The following is a 20,034-nucleotide window of genomic DNA, read 5'->3' on the forward strand; positions in this document are numbered from 1 at the left end:
TGTTCCCTAAACTACAGAATTTGTGATAAAATACTAAAAAAAAGTCTACGACTCCCAACAACTAGAAACGGAACGTGTAATGGTCTTCTAGAGATAAGAGTTTCTTCCGAAGACAGACTGTAAGCCAAAAAAGCATGTAATTCAATAGAAGAGTTTTAAATGTGAGAGTTACAGCGATCATTTAACGTGAATGTATTGCATGGTCTAGCTTTTTTATCAGAGGAGGGTTTAGCTCTATGACTACCATCATTTTCAGACCACAACTACTGCAGAAATGGTCTTTTGGAGCTATAGGCCTGAAGATGATGAAATAGGGATGATTTATAGTATGGCTGACAGGACAGTCACTCCATTTATAGTTGGGTGAACTGGGTTGACTCCGCCCGCAGAGGCCCTACTGGTTCTGCCTCCATGCACCTTAGACCAACAAGCTCCACAGACATTGGCCTGTGGGTTTAAGTACATCAGACCATCCATACCCTACTTAGGGCAGGCGTTATGCTGTAGTTCTTTTCACTGTTTGGGATTGTCATGAAAAACCTGCCAGTCTCAAATAGAAAAATGACCGCCACGTCCGGGAGAAAAGTCGCAGTGTGTCGGTCATTAATTTATCGTTTTTCTAAAATTAACCCTCGCTTTGGGAGTTTGTTTTAGGAAAATGAAAACATTTGCTGGGAAATCAATTAACAAATGTTATTATGCACAAACAATTAAACTCATTGCATTTACCGGTTACATTTCATAGTTTTTAAACTTACAGAAAAAGTGTAAATGAGTAAGTGGTTCTGTGCTAGTTTAGCCCATATTATGGATTAAAGTGTGTGTCATAACTAAATAAAAAAACAGTGCTAAATTGTTTTATTCAAACATTCAGAGGGTGAAAGTGTGCTTTATTCTGATTAGTGTGCTTTAGTCTTGATCAGTTTATCTGCACTAGCTAAGCATCTTGTAAATCGACAGTTAAGGAACTGTTTCTGAGATCAAAGCATGCAGTTATTGCACACCTGCATGAACTGATGTTCTGCTCACTGAAAGCCGTGTGCAATAGTTCTCTACGACCCTTCATGAGGGTTTGACATATGCAGACCAAATGGATCAAGTCCTCTTTTCCAGCTCTGCATAACCTACAAGTGGTGCTTGCTCTCTATTTTCTTCAGCCACAGAGGGGTGTGGTCTAGTTTCATATATATATATTTTTTTTTATATATATAAAAAGTGAGTATCCTGCCCCAAAGTATGGTTGGGTCTTTAAAGTGATACACTTATTTATAAGCATCAACACGTCTTTGTCTGGACAGTGGTGCCTTGTCCTCTGGTAATGGACGTTTTTTTTAGGACAATGTCCAGAGCTTTATTTAAAGAAGCATGTGTAGCAGACATATCCTACAGGGATCTTTCTGAAGGGTGTTCAAGGAGTTTTCCAGGTACCTCCTTGCTAGTGATTGATCCGACCAGGTTGCTTTTTCTGTCCACAAAACATGATTTAGTGCGTTGTAGATTTAAGTTTATGAAAGAACTTTGCCAAAGCCCCCTGCCTAGCTATTGTTTGTTTGCTAATGCCAAACTCAAGGTGTATCTGAGCAGGAAATTAATTTCTCAGCAGGGAAAAAAAGTACAGATATGTGCTAGAGAGGACTTGCCTAACGCTGTTGAATCTCATCCTCGTAGTGCTTCAGCTAGGGTCAGTAGTAGTTTTACAGGTAATATTTTCAAGATTTGGGAGAATGTGGGTCCTGTTACTGGTCTACAAAGTGTAATAAATGCTATCATCAGGGAACCATCTTTGGCTCTTGACTGCAGCTTCTGAAGTAGAAAAGAGCCTCTGGAGCCTATGGTCACCACAAGATACTTGTACTCCTCGATGTTCCCATTTGGGTTCCTTTGAGGTACCATTTGTGGCTTCTATTCCTTTTGTTGGCAACCACCATCACCTTGGTCTTTGTTAGGTATTTCCATTTAATTTATTGATGAGTACTTGGTAACGTTGTTAATTAGCCTCTGCAAATCCACTTTGGTTGGACTCATCCGGATAACATCAGCTGCATATAGCAAGCTGGACAGTGGACAGCCACCAAGTTTGGGAAGCTGAGAATTTACAGCATTCCGGTTGGCAGACAAGTCGGCTAAAAACAGATTGAAACCCTGGGGTGCTAAAACACATCCATATTTCAAGCATGAATGGGTGTCAAGCTTCCTTGTAACACTAATTCTGTCTGAAATCTTGATTCTTACCCAAGTGGTTTGTGTACAGCAGCTGAAAGGACCTAAGAAGGGGAGATGGAAGTCCCCAATGCACCAATATTTCCTTAACGTCTCGTGCTGGACACAGTCAAAAGCAGCTTTGGAGTCCTCAAATGATGACTGTAAGGGTATCTGCTTTTTCACTGGTAGAGCGATCATGAGAGAAAGTGCTAAGTGCTAGGATATTAGTTGTGGTGCCTGTGCAACAGCAGAATCCTCTTTAATTCATTGGGATTTTTAAATTTTCATTTGTCTAAATTGTTAGCTCTTTCTACAACAAAAGACGCAGAATGTTTGGAGCACTATTAATTTATAGTTCTCTGGTATCGATCTGTCATAACCTTTATTAAGAGGATTAATAATAGAGCTCCTCCAAACATCTGGTATTTTTTCACACCAGAGGGCATAGTTACAGATATTGGACAGTTTTGCAGCCCAAAATGAGATTTGCCTTGTAAATAGCCTGTGGAATTCTCTTCAGGACGGCCTTTCATCATAACCTTCATGATTTGAGTCGTGGAGTGACAGTTTCGTTGTTACATGACCATGATCACAGAGGTCGGGAAGCACCATCGTGTTGCTTTGGTTCTTTATACTGTCTCTAGTGTTGATTATCTTTAGCCATTGATGTTAATTTCTCTGTACTTGAGGACAGACTAAAGTGGGCTTTCAGGAAGGAAACCCAAGTTGATTCTGGAATATTTGCGGTGTTTTCAGTCTCTGATCCCCGGCATACCAAAATGTCTCTGGATTATGGTTTCTGCTTGTGTGTAGTATTTTTGCCCCAAAATTGCTTGTTTTGCCTTTTTTCCTCCACGAGGATTTTTTATATGACCTTTTGCTCCCCGTAACTTTTAAGAAGATTATAATTACACTGAGAACTCTTTACCGATTTCCATACCTGATTTACCCCTCCCCTTTTTAATGATTGTACACGCAATTGATGCCTTTTACCATGATGAACAGGCCCTCGGTGCCCATTGGCTGGTTGTTTTGTTGCTTAGTATTTATGAACATAGTTATGAGTGTTTGAAATTTTCCCAAGACTGCAGTGGAGTAAGACTGATGTTTTGACATTCCTCTAGTAAGGTTTCTGCTACTTGCTCTATTGATGTAATTGAATTATCTGTCCATTTGTTTTTATAAGACAGTGCACATAGCGCAGAGAGAGTTGTTTGCTGAAAGGTGGAGAGGTGGAATGACAGTAAGTTCAATTTTTGGTGGCAAATGATCACTTTCCTATCTCTGTTCGGTTTTAAAAGATTTATGTATTTAAAGAGTGGCAAAGTCGCTATTATGTAGTCAAGTAGAGTGTGAGACTCGGTGGTACAATGTGGTGGTGCAGGGAGGCTTATCTCCTGGAGGCCTTCCATTTAGGACCCTCAGCCCAGCTGTTTGGCTTCCTTTATGAAATATTCCACGGTTTTATCCTGCCACTTTGCATACCACTTCCCTCGAGTGGGGATGTTCCATATTACATCCTGCATTGACCCCTGCACACCTGGTTTGGGTGTATAAAATTAATCAATGTGAAGTCCCCCAATACCAAGATTTCAGTTGTAGCTGGTCTATTGTTGAAGTCAGTATTGATAGAGATCAACTCTTCTATGAGTTCACATTTGTTGTTTTGGTCAGGATGTACAAGGTGCGTTAAGGTAGCCAGTTATCCAGTTGTATCATCATGATCCCTGGGTCCTCCAATGGTAACGCCATGCTTTTACCCTGAATGCAGCAGTAATATTACGTTTTAAGACCCCCTCTTTGGTGTCTATTTTTCATAATCTTAGCCTCGGGGTTAAGAAATGTATTACAACCCAGAACTGGAATAGATGATGTTGACCAAGTTTCCTGCAGCATTATTTCTTGATGTTTTTCCCAAACGTTTAGAAAATCATGATTGTGTGTTTTATTTAGGAGACTCCAATAATCTATGAGCAGATGGTAAGCACTGAGCTAGATGGCTTTTGGCAGCGTTTCAGGATTCAGATTTGGTGTGAAGGGCTGCCAACAGCCAGGTCCATTCTATCTAAATGTAGATGCTCCTGCAAATTATTGAAACTTGTATTTTACTGACATTGTTCTGCCTATTGCATTCCTAAGTATGGATTAAACGTTTTTTAATCTCTTTCACTCTTATTACTTGTGGTCATATCCGATTCTGCCAGAAAGTGGGGATAAAAAAGGACATTCGTAGGAAGAGATTTTTATATCCCTGTTTTTAAATATGGATTTTTCAGCCAAGATGTGAATTGCTATTGCTTGGTTGGCCCAGGTTACTAAAGTAGGTTGACTTGACTGATTTAAGTGCGGTGGGAGGAATCCTATGCAGTCTACATCACTAGAGGTTAGGCTGGAAAGTGTTGATGTGGATCGATGAAGCCTTATTATGTTACCACGTGAGAGATCCGCTTTTATCACGGGTACATGATATATATCACAATATTCAAAATATGCAGAATTTTTGTGTTTTGCAGTGGTAACCGCTGGATGGCTGTGATCCTAATGTCACACTTTTCATTTTTTTAAAGAAATCAGTTTTGCTATGTCCTTCGTTAGTGCAGCAATGGGCGATACTTTGTTGCCCAGTGGTTTCTGAAATGTCTCCCCGCCCCTCTTGAGTTTTAATTATTGGGCTTGCTTCCTACTGTAGCGCCTATATCGGGATTTGGTCTGTTATTTCCCTCACGAGATCAGGTCTTGGAGTTGTAGATACCGCCAGATGCTTTGTGATTAACCTTCTTATTCCTGACTTTCCTCTGCTTCTTTCACCGTCTTTTCAACATGACCTTTGGGATGGCGAGCAAATGTAATCTAATTTAGTATCATTGAGTGTGCTGTTGGTGGTTTTCAGGTCTGAGAGACTGCTATCTTTTCCTAGTTGGCGTATTTCCACTTATAGTTGTTGGTTCGCTTTCCCTTTGCCAGGTTGCATTTCATTTAGGGTCTGGTATGTTGTTGTAATGCAATCTATGTAATCTTCCTTTAACTCCACTGGTGCCTCCGTCAGAGTTAACTTACTTGGCTTCTTTATCCTAGTGTTTGTGATGTTCACTACTATTACAATCTTGGCTAGTTTTGTTTTTAAACTAGTTTTAATTTCAGCAATTAGAGAAGTCAGAACAACTGGGTGAGTGCTTAGCTTGTTCAACACATTTGCTGAGCGGCTGCATGAAACATTACAGCCACTGAGCAAACTACCAGCTGCTTCCAAGGAACGGCCAGGATGGCGGATGCTCTGGAATCACAGAGATCTGTGCTAGATGTGGTGGACTAGTCTGCCAGAGCACATGCCTCCGCTGCCCTGACGGAATGGACTACAGCCCTTTCAACCCTACCTGGTCCACCAAAGAGGGGAAGTTAACAGAGAAGTGTTTTACATTACCCTTACATTGAATTTGATTTTTGGTTTCCTTTTAGTCTTAGGGGCAAATTCTACAATCTGGTTGCATCCTGTACAAATATGCATGGTGTTCCATACTGGCTGAAATTATAGGTCATTAAGGTGAGATCTTTATTCGAATACTAGAACATCTTAGAGGACAACTGCTGCGTTTTACATATCTAAACTCAATGTGAATTACGTTGTCAAGGTATTTCAAATTATCTCTATGTTCAGCACAATTAAATTGGATAAAAATCAGTTAATTCTGTTTATTGGCCACTATCAACGAAAAGAGCTGAACGAAAGAGAAAACAACTGTAAACAGACTTGCTTTTGAAATATAAATTTCAGTTAAGCCTGATGTGAGAATTAGGCAATTACCAACTCTCAGAATAAGATTAACATGCTAGTAAAGAAAAAAGGGAACGACAAAGAATCAAATTATATTCACAGGGTAAGAACAACTGCTTGGTTGGACCAGAAGAATTACAATTCAGCTATTTTACTTTAGTCGATGGCCTCTCTTCGGCAACTAATTTTCACTGATCTCCGTAAAATATAGGGTTCCGGTTAGTGGATGGAAACCAAAGGCACTGCAAGCGGCTAGACAAGTGACGGGGAGATGAGACAAAGAAAGATAATCACAGGTTGCACTTTTTGCAGGGATTAATTTTCAGTTCTTGAATACTGTCTGAGAGGATTCAAATGAAGTGGCTATGCAAATGTTATTTATATGGATGAACTTTAAAAGATTCTGGAACACAAAGAGGGGGACATTTGTCAAAACAATGTCTTTGTGACCTGCACTTCCCAAAACATATTTAAAGGGTGCATCTCCTGCAGCCTAGGTGTTAATCAAAGGAATAAAATAGAATTCATATGTTTCCCTATCTTATGTGTACCAAAAGGTGACCTTCATCTTATATTAACTGTTGAAATACTACTGAAATTAACTAGCAATGAATCAAACTAGTTAGTTTAAAACATGGGAGTAATATTTCTTTTTCTGAAGAAAAAAAAAAACATTTTTTATCACACCAATGTACAAATGTTTTGTTTACAAAATCTAGGTGGAATTTGCCATGTTAAAGACACTTGTAAAATTGCTTCCGTTTTTTCATTTGAAAGGACATGTGTGTTCTGTCGTGGAACAGAGTAGGAAAACTAATAATCAATAGAACTGCACCTGTGGCGGTTCCTTTAGGGCGGAGGAGCGCTGCCCCGCCTGCTGCGAGATCAGCAGCTGTAGTAAACATACATCTAATAAAATGGTCAATGGACATGACCATTTCAAATACACTGTCTCTCTCTCTCAACTCGGGGGTGAGGCCATTCCAGCTGTTGATTGGCAGCAGGAATGACTTGCCTAAACAAAGTGCGCATGTCGAATTGGTTGGCTGTCTTATGAAAGCCAGCTCGACATGCATACTTCAGCAATATTAGCTGTGTCACAGCTGGATGGACTGCAGGCACAGGCTTCTAGTCGGAAAAGAAGCACTGTGTTAGCCTTCTCAGATCAATCATGGAGCTACTCCCATGCTGAAAACGGCATGAGAACAGCTCCCTGATTGGTTAGGTGTGCTGGCTCTTCACTTTGAGTCAGGCTTGGAGGCTTTGTGGTTTCTGGGAACAGTGGATGGTGGCCCTGGTGTCCTGCATCTTTGGGTCTTCCCTGCACACAGATGTTGTTAAGTACCTTTGTTTTAATTTATTTCAAAGTATGTTTTTCCAACTCATAGAGTTAAACTCATTTGATGTGGCAGACGTGTGAGACTGCCCTTAGCCGTGAGCCCCAAGACCTTCTGCTTTGCCCCACCACTTTCAAATGGACGCGCCTCTGGATACACTCCTACTTCCTGACATGCAGCACCAAGATCAGTCCGGGTTTGTGCAGCAAAGAAGTACTGTTGTAAAGGTTGGAAGAATGCTCTGTGTGATGGTGGGATGCAAGCCTGATGTTGGTTACCCTGAGTTGGTTTCCACAATTCATCTCATTGAATAGGGATTGCCTGTGGTCAAAGGGCTCAGATAAAATTGCAATATGCTGGTCCCCTACTATGGGTCAAACTGGTAAAGTAATCTCAAATTCCTTTACGAATGAAAGTAACATTGATATATGGGCACCCCTGGTGACCAATGTCTTTAGTAACTTCAGTTACATACCCCTGCCAAATGCATGGGCATTATCCACTAATGTACCGATCTTCAAAAAAGGTGACAGATCTTCCCCTGGGTGCTACCAGCCAATCTCTCTTATTGATCTCCCAGCCACAATCCTTGGGAGGGTCCTACATAATAAGATTACTGAGTGGGTGGAGGATAACAACATTTAGAATGCATGCCAATGAGTTTTACGCAAATGTATAGGAACACAGGAACAATGCTTGAATCTCAACCTGGTACAAGGTAAATACACTGTGGCGAAGCCCATCCCACTGTACTTAGCATTTTTGGATCTTTCCATGGCATTCAATTGTGTGAACTGGGCTAGGCTCTGGCAAATCCTACTGGAATTGGGAATGGAGGCGTCATTAGTGCACTTACTGGCGTCTATGCATGTTAACACCAGGGCGAAAGTGAGGTCTGGTCAAAATGGGGAACTTTCCAAGGAAATTCAAACTGATTGTGAGATCGCCAGGTTTGCGTATTGGCCCTCTATTGTTCATCTTGTATATCAACAAACTTGGCACACATCTAGCATCATGCACTCCAGATATCCCTATGATTTGTTGCTCCCCACTCCCAGTTCTGTTATATACAGGTGAGGCAGTACTAATGGCCCGTACGCCTAGAGACCTGCAATTATTGGTCCACTGGTTTGTGGAATATATGGGCTACCTTGATTTTGCTAACCAACTTTTCCAAATCATTTGTTATGGTCTGTGGCCCAAAGAGCATATCCCTCTCAAGTCTAGGTAGGTTCAAGCCGCTTGCTCAGCATTATCACCTTCTCGTATCTGGGGGTGATGTTTAGTTCCACCGACTCATGGTCTGGCAATATAGCTGATCGAAGGGTAAAGCTTTCCAGGGCTGTTGGTTCCATTTTTAGTTAAACATCTCCCCCAGGGGTCGAGCATTTGTTGCCAAAATGCAAATCTACTCTTCCCAACGTCCTCTGTTGTTACATAAGGGGCCAGAGTTTGGGACGTTAGGGATCCCTCACCATACAGGTCGAGGGAAATGGCTTCTGTCAAAAACTCCTATCTGATCCCCTTTCCTGTCTCACTTTCAACTATACAGGTCAAGGAAAATCACTCCTGTCAAAAGCTTCTATCTGTCTCCCTTTCACCTCTCATTTTGTCTGTCACAACGAGCTAGGCCTAAGTGATTGGATTTAAATTTGCCCCCTGTTGTTATGGCTTTTCATCTGGAAAAATGAAGAGGCATTCTTAACATGAAACATGATCACGACTGCTTAGCTTGTGACAAAGGTCTAAGTATGCCAAGGTTGGGATTTGTAGAAACATCTTCTGAAACGATTGGTGTAGCAGAGGCTTTTACTAGTGTTGAATCATGTGCTGCTATGGGCAAGAAGCAAGTTCAAAATTTACTGCTAACTGGTGCCCAAGAGAAACGGTTAGGCACAGAAGTTTTAAAGTCATCTACCGCCAGCTACTTGTCCATGAACCCTGGAAACACCACAGGTAACTATCTACAAGGCAGAAAGGGTAGGTGGGAATGTTCTTTACTTTTTTGCCTGCTTGCCAATACAATCAAATATTTACTATGTTTCCCACTAGGTTTCCAGAATATGTGGATTTACTTGTTTGCCCCTGCAATAACCTCTCTAAACAGATTATGCTCCATTTTATTTTTTTCTGTGGTTTTTATCAGAAATATAACCTTAACATTCTTTATTAAATCCTGTGGACTGACATACTGCATACAATTATCACTCTTTTTAAAACTTGCTTCTATGTGAGCTCTTTTTTCACAGGCAGCTGTATGTTCAAGATCCTCAATGCACCCTGATCAAGCCTTCGATCGGTGTTTTTTTTTTAATCTACTTAAGTTATTACTGAATTGTTTACTGTAGTGACTCCAGCTGATGCACCGTGCACTTTAAGAAACATCGCATAGTTTTATGTCTGTTTTAATCGTCTTATGTACACTGAACATTGATGATTTCACTAGAATAATAGTGGTTATATCTTGGGCATTTTTATGTATTTATTCAACTTATTTATTTTCTCTTTTATAGCTGCATGACAGCCGAATACAGATTGTTTCGACTTTAACTTGTTTTGGTTTGGGGAAGGTATGTAGCAGACTATTGAAGTGTATGTCTCGCTCCCCATCATCATCTGTAGCCAATGCTAAGAAGGCTGAGCCATGTATGTCGCATATGATGTATGGTGCCTATCGAAAGCTTCTAATGCCCAATTTTGTTTAGAACAATCCAAGCATTTAGTGGTAGGGGCACACAATCAGATAAGGGTGTGGGCTTTCTGACAATTTTCTGTCACTGAAAACACTCTTCTGCAATAAACACAGCAACTGACAGACTTATCATCTACAGAGTCTTCTGAGAGCTATGCTAAAACAAAACGTTTATAAAAAGTTACCATTCAATCAATAGTAGGCATTGTTTCAGAGGTAGACAACTCTGCCTCAGATATGCTGAGGCAGCATCAACTCTGATATATTGTAAGCGTTTTGACACTTATAAACAAATATAAACTCTTACAATATTTTAAGTGTTTTGCCACTTAGATGCAGGTCACCTTTCTAGGTGAACCCCGCAATCTGATATGAATATGGCATTACATGGTCTGTTTGTTTATGGACTCTTTACAAGGATACGAATCATAAACCAGTTCTTTTTATTTTGTCTTTCCAAAGGTTTTTCACGGGAATCTCCCCAGGAGGATTTGTGTAACAATTGACAGATATCGCACATGTCCTAGAGCTGCAGTTTTGGGTTCCAAAAATCCTGAATCTTGAGAATCAGCCAGGAGAAACTACTACGCGGATGGGTGCACCCATATATAAACTTCTTCTGTCGGAGGGGCCATTTTCTTCTTTGGTATCGCTCTAGGTGAGTTTCATTGGGGCTGACCCAGCTCCAAGAAAAACGGACTGCTAAGCTAACTGTGTCTCCTGGGTCAGTCTTCAAACCGTACACGGATGTAATAAAATCATGATCCATTTTGCCCATTATCCAAGACCTACTATAAGAGACCTGTAGTAGGATTTAGAAGATATTTTGAAGAGTATTTATAGTGAACCAGTTTTCCACCCTGAAACCGAACGATTAAATGTTACTATGTGTGTATGTCCTAATCATACTGCATTGGCATGACTTTTTTTTTTTTACATCCTCTTAGATCTTTGGTTGATTTAAAACTTGGATTTGGCGCATACTGTGTAAAGGTGAATTAAAGGTATCCTGCAAGACTTTTGTCTTGACTATTAACGAAATTGTCAATTAGGGTTTGTTGGAGCTGAGATAGGGCCTGTAAAACCTCTAGTCTCTCTCCCACTTCTATTCCTCCCATAAGTTCTTAACATCTGCTATCAAAGCACGTTGCAAAAATGGCTGCAAGATGTTGATATGGCTTTCGTCACGCTTTAATATGTTTCAGAACTTTATACATCTTTTAATAAGGTTCAACAGAGGCCCGTAAAATGGCACTGAGACAACAAATACCAACTTGAACTGGCAATGGGTTTTCTGATAATAAATTTAACATTGCGCAGGTTGGACCCCTCCTACAAAGCATGAGCTGTCTCCAGACACGCTCCCTAAATAGATGATTCCATCCCGGCCACATATGTCAAATGTTCAAAACATCTAGTAGACACTTTGCTAAAATTAATTTGTTAAGCCATTCCCTTTTCAGTTCTTGTCCAAGCAAATTTCACCATGCACCATAAACGCTCTTTTTAGGCACACAATGATTGGGTGAAATATGCTCCCGATTTTCTACTCCGGTTATGGCTATGATGAAAATGAGCGCATTTGACATGCCAGTGGTGTTTAAAAAAGTGATCCTGTAAAATGATAAGCTTCTGCATCGTTAATGTGAATAATCCGTTATTGTACAGTCTTCAGAAAAACTGCCATTGTGAGAAATGAGAAAGTGAAATTGTTCACAAACGGCATAATCACTGCAGGAACAGATTATAGATCTACAAAAGGACGCAGTACCCGGGAAGATGTGTCAACTATCAATACACGTGGCCCTTCTCATCTCTAAGAACATGACAAGGGAAAGACCTGCTGGGAAAGTGGCTCAGTGAGCTAACAGCCCACTCCTGCAGATCACAAATGTAAACTCTGATATCAGCCTTTAACCTTCCAGGGGCAATACACTGAGTACAATGAGCTTGGGTTATAGTGCTATCGGTTATTTACAATAACTAAAATGCAAGAAAACTGCAGTGTTAAACAGTTTGTAATAGCTATAGTGAATATTAATATTAATGCAATCAAACTGTCAGGGTGCTGAATGACATCAGCCATCAGTTACAGGGCTCTTGTACAAGAAGCATTGGTACCATACATCTGCGTCTCAGGATCTGCCATCTCCCTGAACAGCTGTGTTTACTGCTTGTGAATGAAGGGGATGGTGGTAGCGCCTCCTTTAGTGAAGCCCAGTTTGACACTCTAGGATCTGTGAAAAGTGACCGTTCCAATCAGTAATGTACTAGATCATCCAGAATGAACTAACTCAATAAACATAAGTCTTGAGGAGAACACAATGAAGTGGCCAACTGCGTTGGAGGGTAAAATTAGATGCAGTTTTGCTTATTTCATCACTAATCATCACAAACACAGGTGATGAAGGGGTAAAAGTATTTCAAAGGACTTACAGATGATGATGTCACACGAAGCCTGTTCAGCAGAGGGAAAAAACAGGCCTGAAACTATTCATGGCCTGCAAACTAACTGCAGAAAATACACAGTCCAATCCCATACTGCACATTAGGCTGAAATGCAAACCTACTGCTGGTAATTAAATCTACCCTGTGTCATACCCAACTTTTGCTCTTTCTAAGCTCTGATATTGGGGCTCCTTGTAGATCTCCGGACTGACCTCAGCCCTTCCCAACCTCTGTGTAAAATGACAAACTCTTCCTTCACGTGCTCAGCACGCTGGTAACACCCGATTGGAGTAATGGGGAGGCCTGCTGTCCCTGACATACGGGTGCGGATTCACAAATTGTAAGTATTGGAAGTAATACTATGCGGTTACTCTGTCACGCACTGATGTAAGCAAACGCCCTTAATCAAAGGTACCTCTGTAAAAAAAAAATACTTTTTATTAAACTCCTTTACTAACTGATTAGCAATTTGCACCGAGGTAGGCCATCTTACAAGATACATGATGGCTGGAATTCTGACTGGAATATTGTAGGCCCCGCTGCCCACACGCCGGCCAGTTTTACTACTACTGTCAGTTTAGCAACTGTGCTTTACTACTCTGTGGAAGAATGTCAAGCACAGATTTACAGGAGGACATTCTGTACACCTGCCCGGAGATCTTACCTGCCCCTAATATGTGTGCATATTGTTTGCTTACAAGAGCTCTTCTACTTCTGAGTTTGGATCTGGGAGTAACATTCCATCATGTTTAAGCGCACCAAGGCACTCGCAGTTCAGTTTAGGAATTGGGCCAGGAAAATAATAGTGTTTTTCTCATTAACTGCTGTGGCAACACATCCCTGGGGCTGGGGGAAACAAGGCTGGCTCTTCGACTGTACAAGAGCAGAGCCTTATCATTAGCTTTTAATTTTACAGATCCGCAATTACCATGCAGATGGGCTGTTACTGAGCTCCTCAGAGTGCACTTTAAGCCGCCACTAAGCTCGGCCTGCGCGGAGCTACGATTACAGGCAATCCCCCAGACCCCTGCAAAGGGTCAGGCTAACTGGTACCCTCCTAACGGGCTTCCCCACTACCTCGGCTTATTTGGCATTGGAGACATCTTTCATCCCCTTTTAATTAGGGCAGGGTGTTTGTTCTAAGTGGCTGTACAATGCTTGGGCCTTCAGAGGGTAGGCTTGGAGCTGCACTGGTCCAACTGGGGCCAATGATCAGATGATGACCTGGGAGCCGCGAAACAGAAAATGGTAAAGGCCTCATTATGAGTGGCGCGGCGATCCTGAGTCAAGCACACACAGCAGTTTGCATCTAAAACGAGATTGCAATATATGTGAAATACCACCATTTTCCCATATAATTCCAGTAGGTAAAAACTGGAGGAGTGAGTGGAGGGAAAATACCACACACTGCAATTTTTGTGGCTGGGAACGGGGACAAGCTCAGCGCATTAAACTAGGCGCCCTTGGCAGCGCTGGTATTTACCGGGTGCCGCTTTACGACCCAAGACCGGGGCACTCACATAGAGGGGCTAAGTGCCACAGGAAAGTGCACTGTTTTCTATAGTTTGTTCTGAATATGAATGTGATCATGATGTTACCACGCATCAGTGCAACGTACCTGTTATTGTGAAAGTAATCAGCAATGTCGTGGACTCAACAGAATGAAACTAGGGAACCATACGAATGTTATGGTCCTGTATCATGAAGCACACTTGCTGACTAGAATAGAATTGGTTACAATAAACAGAAATCTAGTTTCCCCTCTGCCTTTCGCCTGGAACAGTCCACAAGGAAATTCCACAGCAGAAGCAATTACATTTGAATCAAAAAATACTCACACAGGTACATTTTTTAAACACGCTAACCATGAGTAAAGTAGTCGAGTCCCACTATAACTGGGGTGCAATTGCCATGTGATGTTCAGTAACAAATACAGTGAAAACACACTGACGGTGAGCATGCAAAGATTGCTTCTAGGAAAGAAAGAAAGAAAATGCTTTTCCCACGTGTGCACAGCGAAGAGCAAAATAAGAAAAGAAAAGCAAAAAATATAAACCAAAGGTGGAGGTGAGAGTGTGAACATGTGGACCATGGGAAATAAACACGTGCAAGTATACCTCAGAAACACTATAGGTGGAAGAGCAGGAAGGGAGTCGAGCCTGGTTGTGCAGTGGGGGGGAAAAGAAAACACTGTTAAAAGGGGAAAATGGTGCCAAGGCAAAGATTTTCTGAACAGGTGGGTGCCAGCACTGAGACATGTTAGCAGGGCTGTCATTAATAACCACATTAGCAGACAATTTATTTATTCATTTATTTTAATCCCAGAATACAAGCAATTTAAGGTGGAAGCTTTTTTTCCCAAATAAAAGAGAAATCATAATTTATTGGAATTAACGAGGCAGGCGATTGAAAGACAGCATCCATCCGCAATGTAAGCCATCCTTCATTCCCCAGACACATCCTGCGCACGGACAAATAAACACATTCGTTAAGATAGTGCAGTACTGCATATCACCTTTGCTTCAAATATTCCATCACAACTTTTGTACCATAAAATGACAATTCTACTTCATATCTTGATGCTTCTGCTTCCCAGATCATAATAAGAAAAAAGCAAATAACCTTTCAGGGAATGTCAACTCAACATTTCCTGAATGTTTCCTTCCAGCTGCAAAAAATGTTCAAAAGAATTAAGAAATGTTTAATTTGCTTGTTGGGAAGCGCAGGTTGTTTACATCAGCAAGCTATAAAATATGATGTGCACACAAGAGTACATAATGTGGCAAGCAATAGATTTCAAATTTGACAATTTGGAAAAGGTTCCACCTTAATACTATTCATAAGAAGTTCCTTTTTTCTAAAATGAGGGTCTATTAAAAACTCTTCTGGCACCCAACAAGATCTGGATTTTTGTCAAAGGTGTGGGTGGCAGATTTTCAAATCCCTTCTCAAAATCATCAGCTAGCCAATTGTTACTCTCCTTGCTACACCTGTGGTCAACCCCATGATCTGTCAGTTGCTTGGTTGTATTATGTTATAGTGCAAGAATGTTTTTTTTTTTTAGACGATTCCACATCTTTTCAAAATCCTAGCTTACAGGCATCATCCAAACAAATTTTGCACCATGTGGATATTTTTGTTTCACGCAATATCTATGAATTTCTACAAATGATACTGAGGAATGTTTTCATTATTTAACATACTCGTTCAATTTCCTGAACTACTACGGATGTGAAAAAAATCTTAAAGAGTGGGCAGGGAAGCTCATCTTCAATGTGAATTTTTTTATTGGCTGAAAGGCCTCAACGCACAACAAAAACATACATCGGGGTCGTTTTCTGACTTATAATGAAACATGCAATAAATAAAGATAATGGAAAAAAAGATTTTCAGGTTACTGACATTCCCATACTTTCTTGGCCAGACTGAAGACATTTTATTGCAGAATTTTATTGTTCATCTACAACTGGGAATTGTCAACAAGATTGTATATTTGTTTTGAGAAGTTAACAGTAGGCATAGCACTCCATTTGTAAATGAATCAGTAGCAGGTTACCATCTGAGAAAATGTAACAGTTATAGATTACTTATTATAAATAATCTATACCTGTGATCATTTACATACATATTTATTTCAGAAAACACACACAGAGGAATAGTGGGTAGTATGTATGTACCCAGTCAGCATGCAAATAATGCATATGTAATTACCTACCTGTAAGCCAAGACTTAGGGATGATTAAAGGTCAATTGAGGCACTTCAATGAAGTTAGAAAAACAATGCCCCCTTCCAAATTCATTTAGAGACATTGTAAGTACCAATAAACATCATTGCTCTCCAACTTTACTTTTGGCCTCTACTCCTCATTCCTCCACTCCCAAGCTCCAATCATTCTAACTCTGTTTTCAGGTCCTCACCTGAACAGCTCTAGGCAGCAGGTAATACAATTGTCAGGAGAATATGAGTAGAATATATAAGTGTTCAATTTCTTACTAAGTGACCATTGGAGATTTAACAAGATGACTTTTACAGGCAAAGCATCACGGGTTGGAGTCAGAATTCAGGCAGGAGAGCTATGAGAGTATTACGTAACAGCTTGCAAGGATGTGAAGGCGGCCCCTTGATAATGACCACGAGTGGAGTATTTAAGCTCAGGGTAAGGGTGGATGCCTTGGATCTACTACTAAGACCCATGTCAGTGCCCATAACTGATTTTCTAGAGCTCGTCTTTGAAAGAAAAATACAATGAACAACTACCACCTACAGGACAGCCTCCTCTGCCACATCTTAAAGTGATGCTTCCGAAAAGTCAACAGAAGCCATCAAGACGTTTTGTTCTCTACTTTGCAAGTAGTAATTTAAGGGTCCTCAAACATACATTCCCTGCATCATTCCCTACACTGGAAAGAGGCCATGGAAAATAGGTGGGTGAGAGGTAGCTGGGCTCCTGCACACTCTCACTATGTATGAGTGATTAGTTCCTACTTTATGACTGGACTAACAGACAATCAAAGTGAAACTCATGAAAGAGTAAAGCACTTCAATTCAATAAATACAAGTTCGTTAAAAATACAATCCCTCCTCGTCTCTTTGGGTATTACAAATTCTGAAAGAAAGGTGTTTTCATTAAACATGGATCGAGTGCCCAATTTAACAGTGGGCAAATGGACAGCCTTCATTTAGTCATAGATCGTATGCAACACAGAAAGCAATGCAAGCAATAGGCATGTTTTCTTAATAAAGTGGACTTCACAAGTGCTGTGGCAAGCACTAGTCCAAACCTACCTTAACTACAGAAATACCATGTTTGCTAGCATTCCCGATGCCAACCTGGCCAGAGTGAAGAGTGCCATCCCCACTACTGTATATTTAATTGACAGACTGAAACCATAGGACCACACCTCTCCCACGTACTACCCTTCTAAACTCACATCATCCCCAAGAGACAGTGTGTCACCTTTTGGTGACAATCATTGCTCTCTATAGGCCACATAACAGAAGGATCCAGCATACTGCCAAGTTACATGTTAAAAGAACCGCAGAACAAATGAAATACAGAGCCTGGCTTTCTCCAATTATGAACAGAGAACCAGAAAAAACATCTCTTAGAAGTTTATACTTTCTCCATCTCTTCGGTGGTTGAAATAAATCCCAAGGCACACTTCGTTCAACATGGAAATAGGGTCTGATCTCTCACCTCCAACATAGAATAGACCCCTTCAGTCCAAACACTTTTCCCACTTTGGTGTACAGTATCTTCAATCATCTCTCAACCCTATTCAATGAAAAGCGTATCGCTGCTCCCAAATTATGGGTAGCAAGACACATACATACAGTTAAGTTTTAATATCCATCACTACTTCAAAGGCACAGAAACAAATATAGTGTTCCGCTGCTGGATGTTATTGTTTTGTTTTTCTTGGATTGCGGTAAACACCAAGTGGACAAATGCACTGTGTCACTAAGATGTTGGACTGTATTGCAACCAGCACCTTACATAAAACAAGTAGCCAACTGTATACTGTGGCCAGACATTTCTAGAAATTACACCACTTTAACAGGGAACTCGAAAGAATAGGGCACTGAAAGAACTGAGTTCAACATACATGGTGGTGCTAGAGTCAGAGGATTTAAGACAGACAGAATCTCATTATATATTCGAATTACAAACCAAGGTCCAAGGAGGAATGAACATTGACATGGAGTTAGTGGTACACTTATGGCCTTGATTCACGAGTCCATTTGAATTATTGGCACTGATATTGTGTGCTCCTCTTTTAAAATGTTGCATGTTTGTGAGCCATTGTTTTCCTTTTACTGTTGGGCAAACACCAGTTTATATGTTATTCTAGGCCACATGTGAGGGCAATTTTGGAATAAGATGGACTCTAATACATTTTAATATATTGCTTCATTATGAGTATGAATTTATGTCAAGGATCTATTGTGACCCTGCATTAAGAATTTTCCCACTAGGGCATGATGTGAGTTTGCAGGATATTGTGTATTGACATATTTATAAACACATTAATAATTTAATTAACAAATACTGTTTCAGAGATTAATTTCACAACTGATTGGTAAAATATCCCCTTGTAACTGTGATGCTGCTAAAGAACATATTTGCAGGGACAATATTGATTTGTGTGTACTGAAGCATTTTTTCAAATGCTATTCTGGCCATATTTTTGTTTCATTTTCACTCATGGGTGTTGCTTTTTTATTAAAATAGAAGATGGGTGAAGCTGTTGGTCTGGAGCTGAAACACATTGAAACCACCCTTTCTTAAATAAAGATATCCATTGTTGGAGTCCAACCAATTTATCTTTGTGTTTTTTTTCTTCTGAGCAACTGGAGTATGTGATATATATATATATATATATCACATGTGAGGGGAGGGACATCATGGCCCCCTCCTACCACTCAACAATGGTAATAAATAACACATTAAACTCTGCATATATTTGGTTTATGCAATGCATTTTTCACGTTTGAGAAAAAAGTTTCTAAACAAAACCAGAAAGCAAGGGGCTACATTTGAGCAGTACAATAAAACCGAATTGAGAAGGCCTTATGACCGTCAGAAATGTGTTCATGAGTAAAATAATTATAATATTGCAATATGTAATGTGTGAGACGGTAAACAGTATTTTCCTCATGTCTTGTTCATCCCCTGATGTGGCTCTTATGCAGTAATAAACTATAATTTGACCTCAGGAAACATAAGGAGACAGAGTATTTCTGTGGGAGCTGCTATACTCCCTGAAGCCCCCCACTACACCTACGAAAATGCTGCTGGTGTGCCTGCCCAGATTTGGGCACCACCACACACCAGAATATATTCAAATTAACCCACAAAGGGTATCGTGGCATTCCTTCGATAAGCAGTGAATAATAATTGTAAAGCTCCAGGTGCTTGTATTCTTTTTCATAAATATTTTTTGTGGGTGTCATGGTCCCACCAGGAACACCCACAGCTTTTTTTTGTTGGAGCTCACAGGGGAGCCCCAAGGACTCACTGGCCCCTGCTGGTTCAGCTCCCTGGCCAGCACCCAATGTAGATGCTAATGGGAGCTGGACACTTTTTTTTTTTATGGGTACCCACATATACCATGGATGCTATGGGCAGTGAGAGAGCCCCAGGACTTGCAAGGCCAATGCTGGCTCTCCTGGCGACAGCTGGAAACTTTTTTTGCTTTGGCAGGGTGTCCCTGCGTCTTCCTGTAGAACTCACATATACTAGGTATATTGGGGGCTGCTGGGTGCCACCTAGGGCTCCTGCATCCCCTGCCTGCATCCAAGCCACCAGTCATCCTAGGTGCTGGCTGGAGCAGTTTACTAGTATGCTACCGCCCTGCAGGTGCAGATTCTCACTCTGCTTGTGAACAGGAAAAAAAAACAAAATCAAATGTTTGCTCCTGCACTGGCTGCACTGCGGATCAGAGAGGGCGACTGCATGCCTCTCCCATAAATTAACAAATGGGCTTTAGGGGGTGGGGTTTCTGGGGCCTGCGTAAGGCTTGGGGAGTGAGGGGCCGCACATCCCCACCCATAAATGAACAAATCTGCCTGGGTTCCCAGG

The 20,034-nt window shown here is 40.9% G+C and overlaps 1 protein-coding gene across 14 annotated transcripts in view; it reads right to left on the reverse strand.

The window, feature by feature from the left end:
- Positions 1-20,034, reverse strand: part of GPHN (gephyrin) — a 1,323,901-nt gene that overhangs the window by 209,901 nt on the left and 1,093,966 nt on the right. For 9 of the 14 annotated variants that reach the window (XM_069208894.1, XM_069208892.1, XM_069208890.1 and 6 more), the window contains one exon: positions 14,569-14,610. The exons of the other annotated variants lie outside the window; for them this stretch is intronic. In XM_069208894.1, the coding sequence (XP_069064995.1) occupies positions 14,569-14,610 (42 nt within the window). The remainder of the gene's footprint in view (positions 1-14,568; positions 14,611-20,034) is intronic. 14 annotated transcript variants of the gene reach the window in all.

This window comes from Pleurodeles waltl, chromosome 9 (assembly GCF_031143425.1).
Source record: "Pleurodeles waltl isolate 20211129_DDA chromosome 9, aPleWal1.hap1.20221129, whole genome shotgun sequence".
NCBI lineage: Eukaryota > Metazoa > Chordata > Amphibia > Caudata > Salamandridae > Pleurodeles > Pleurodeles waltl.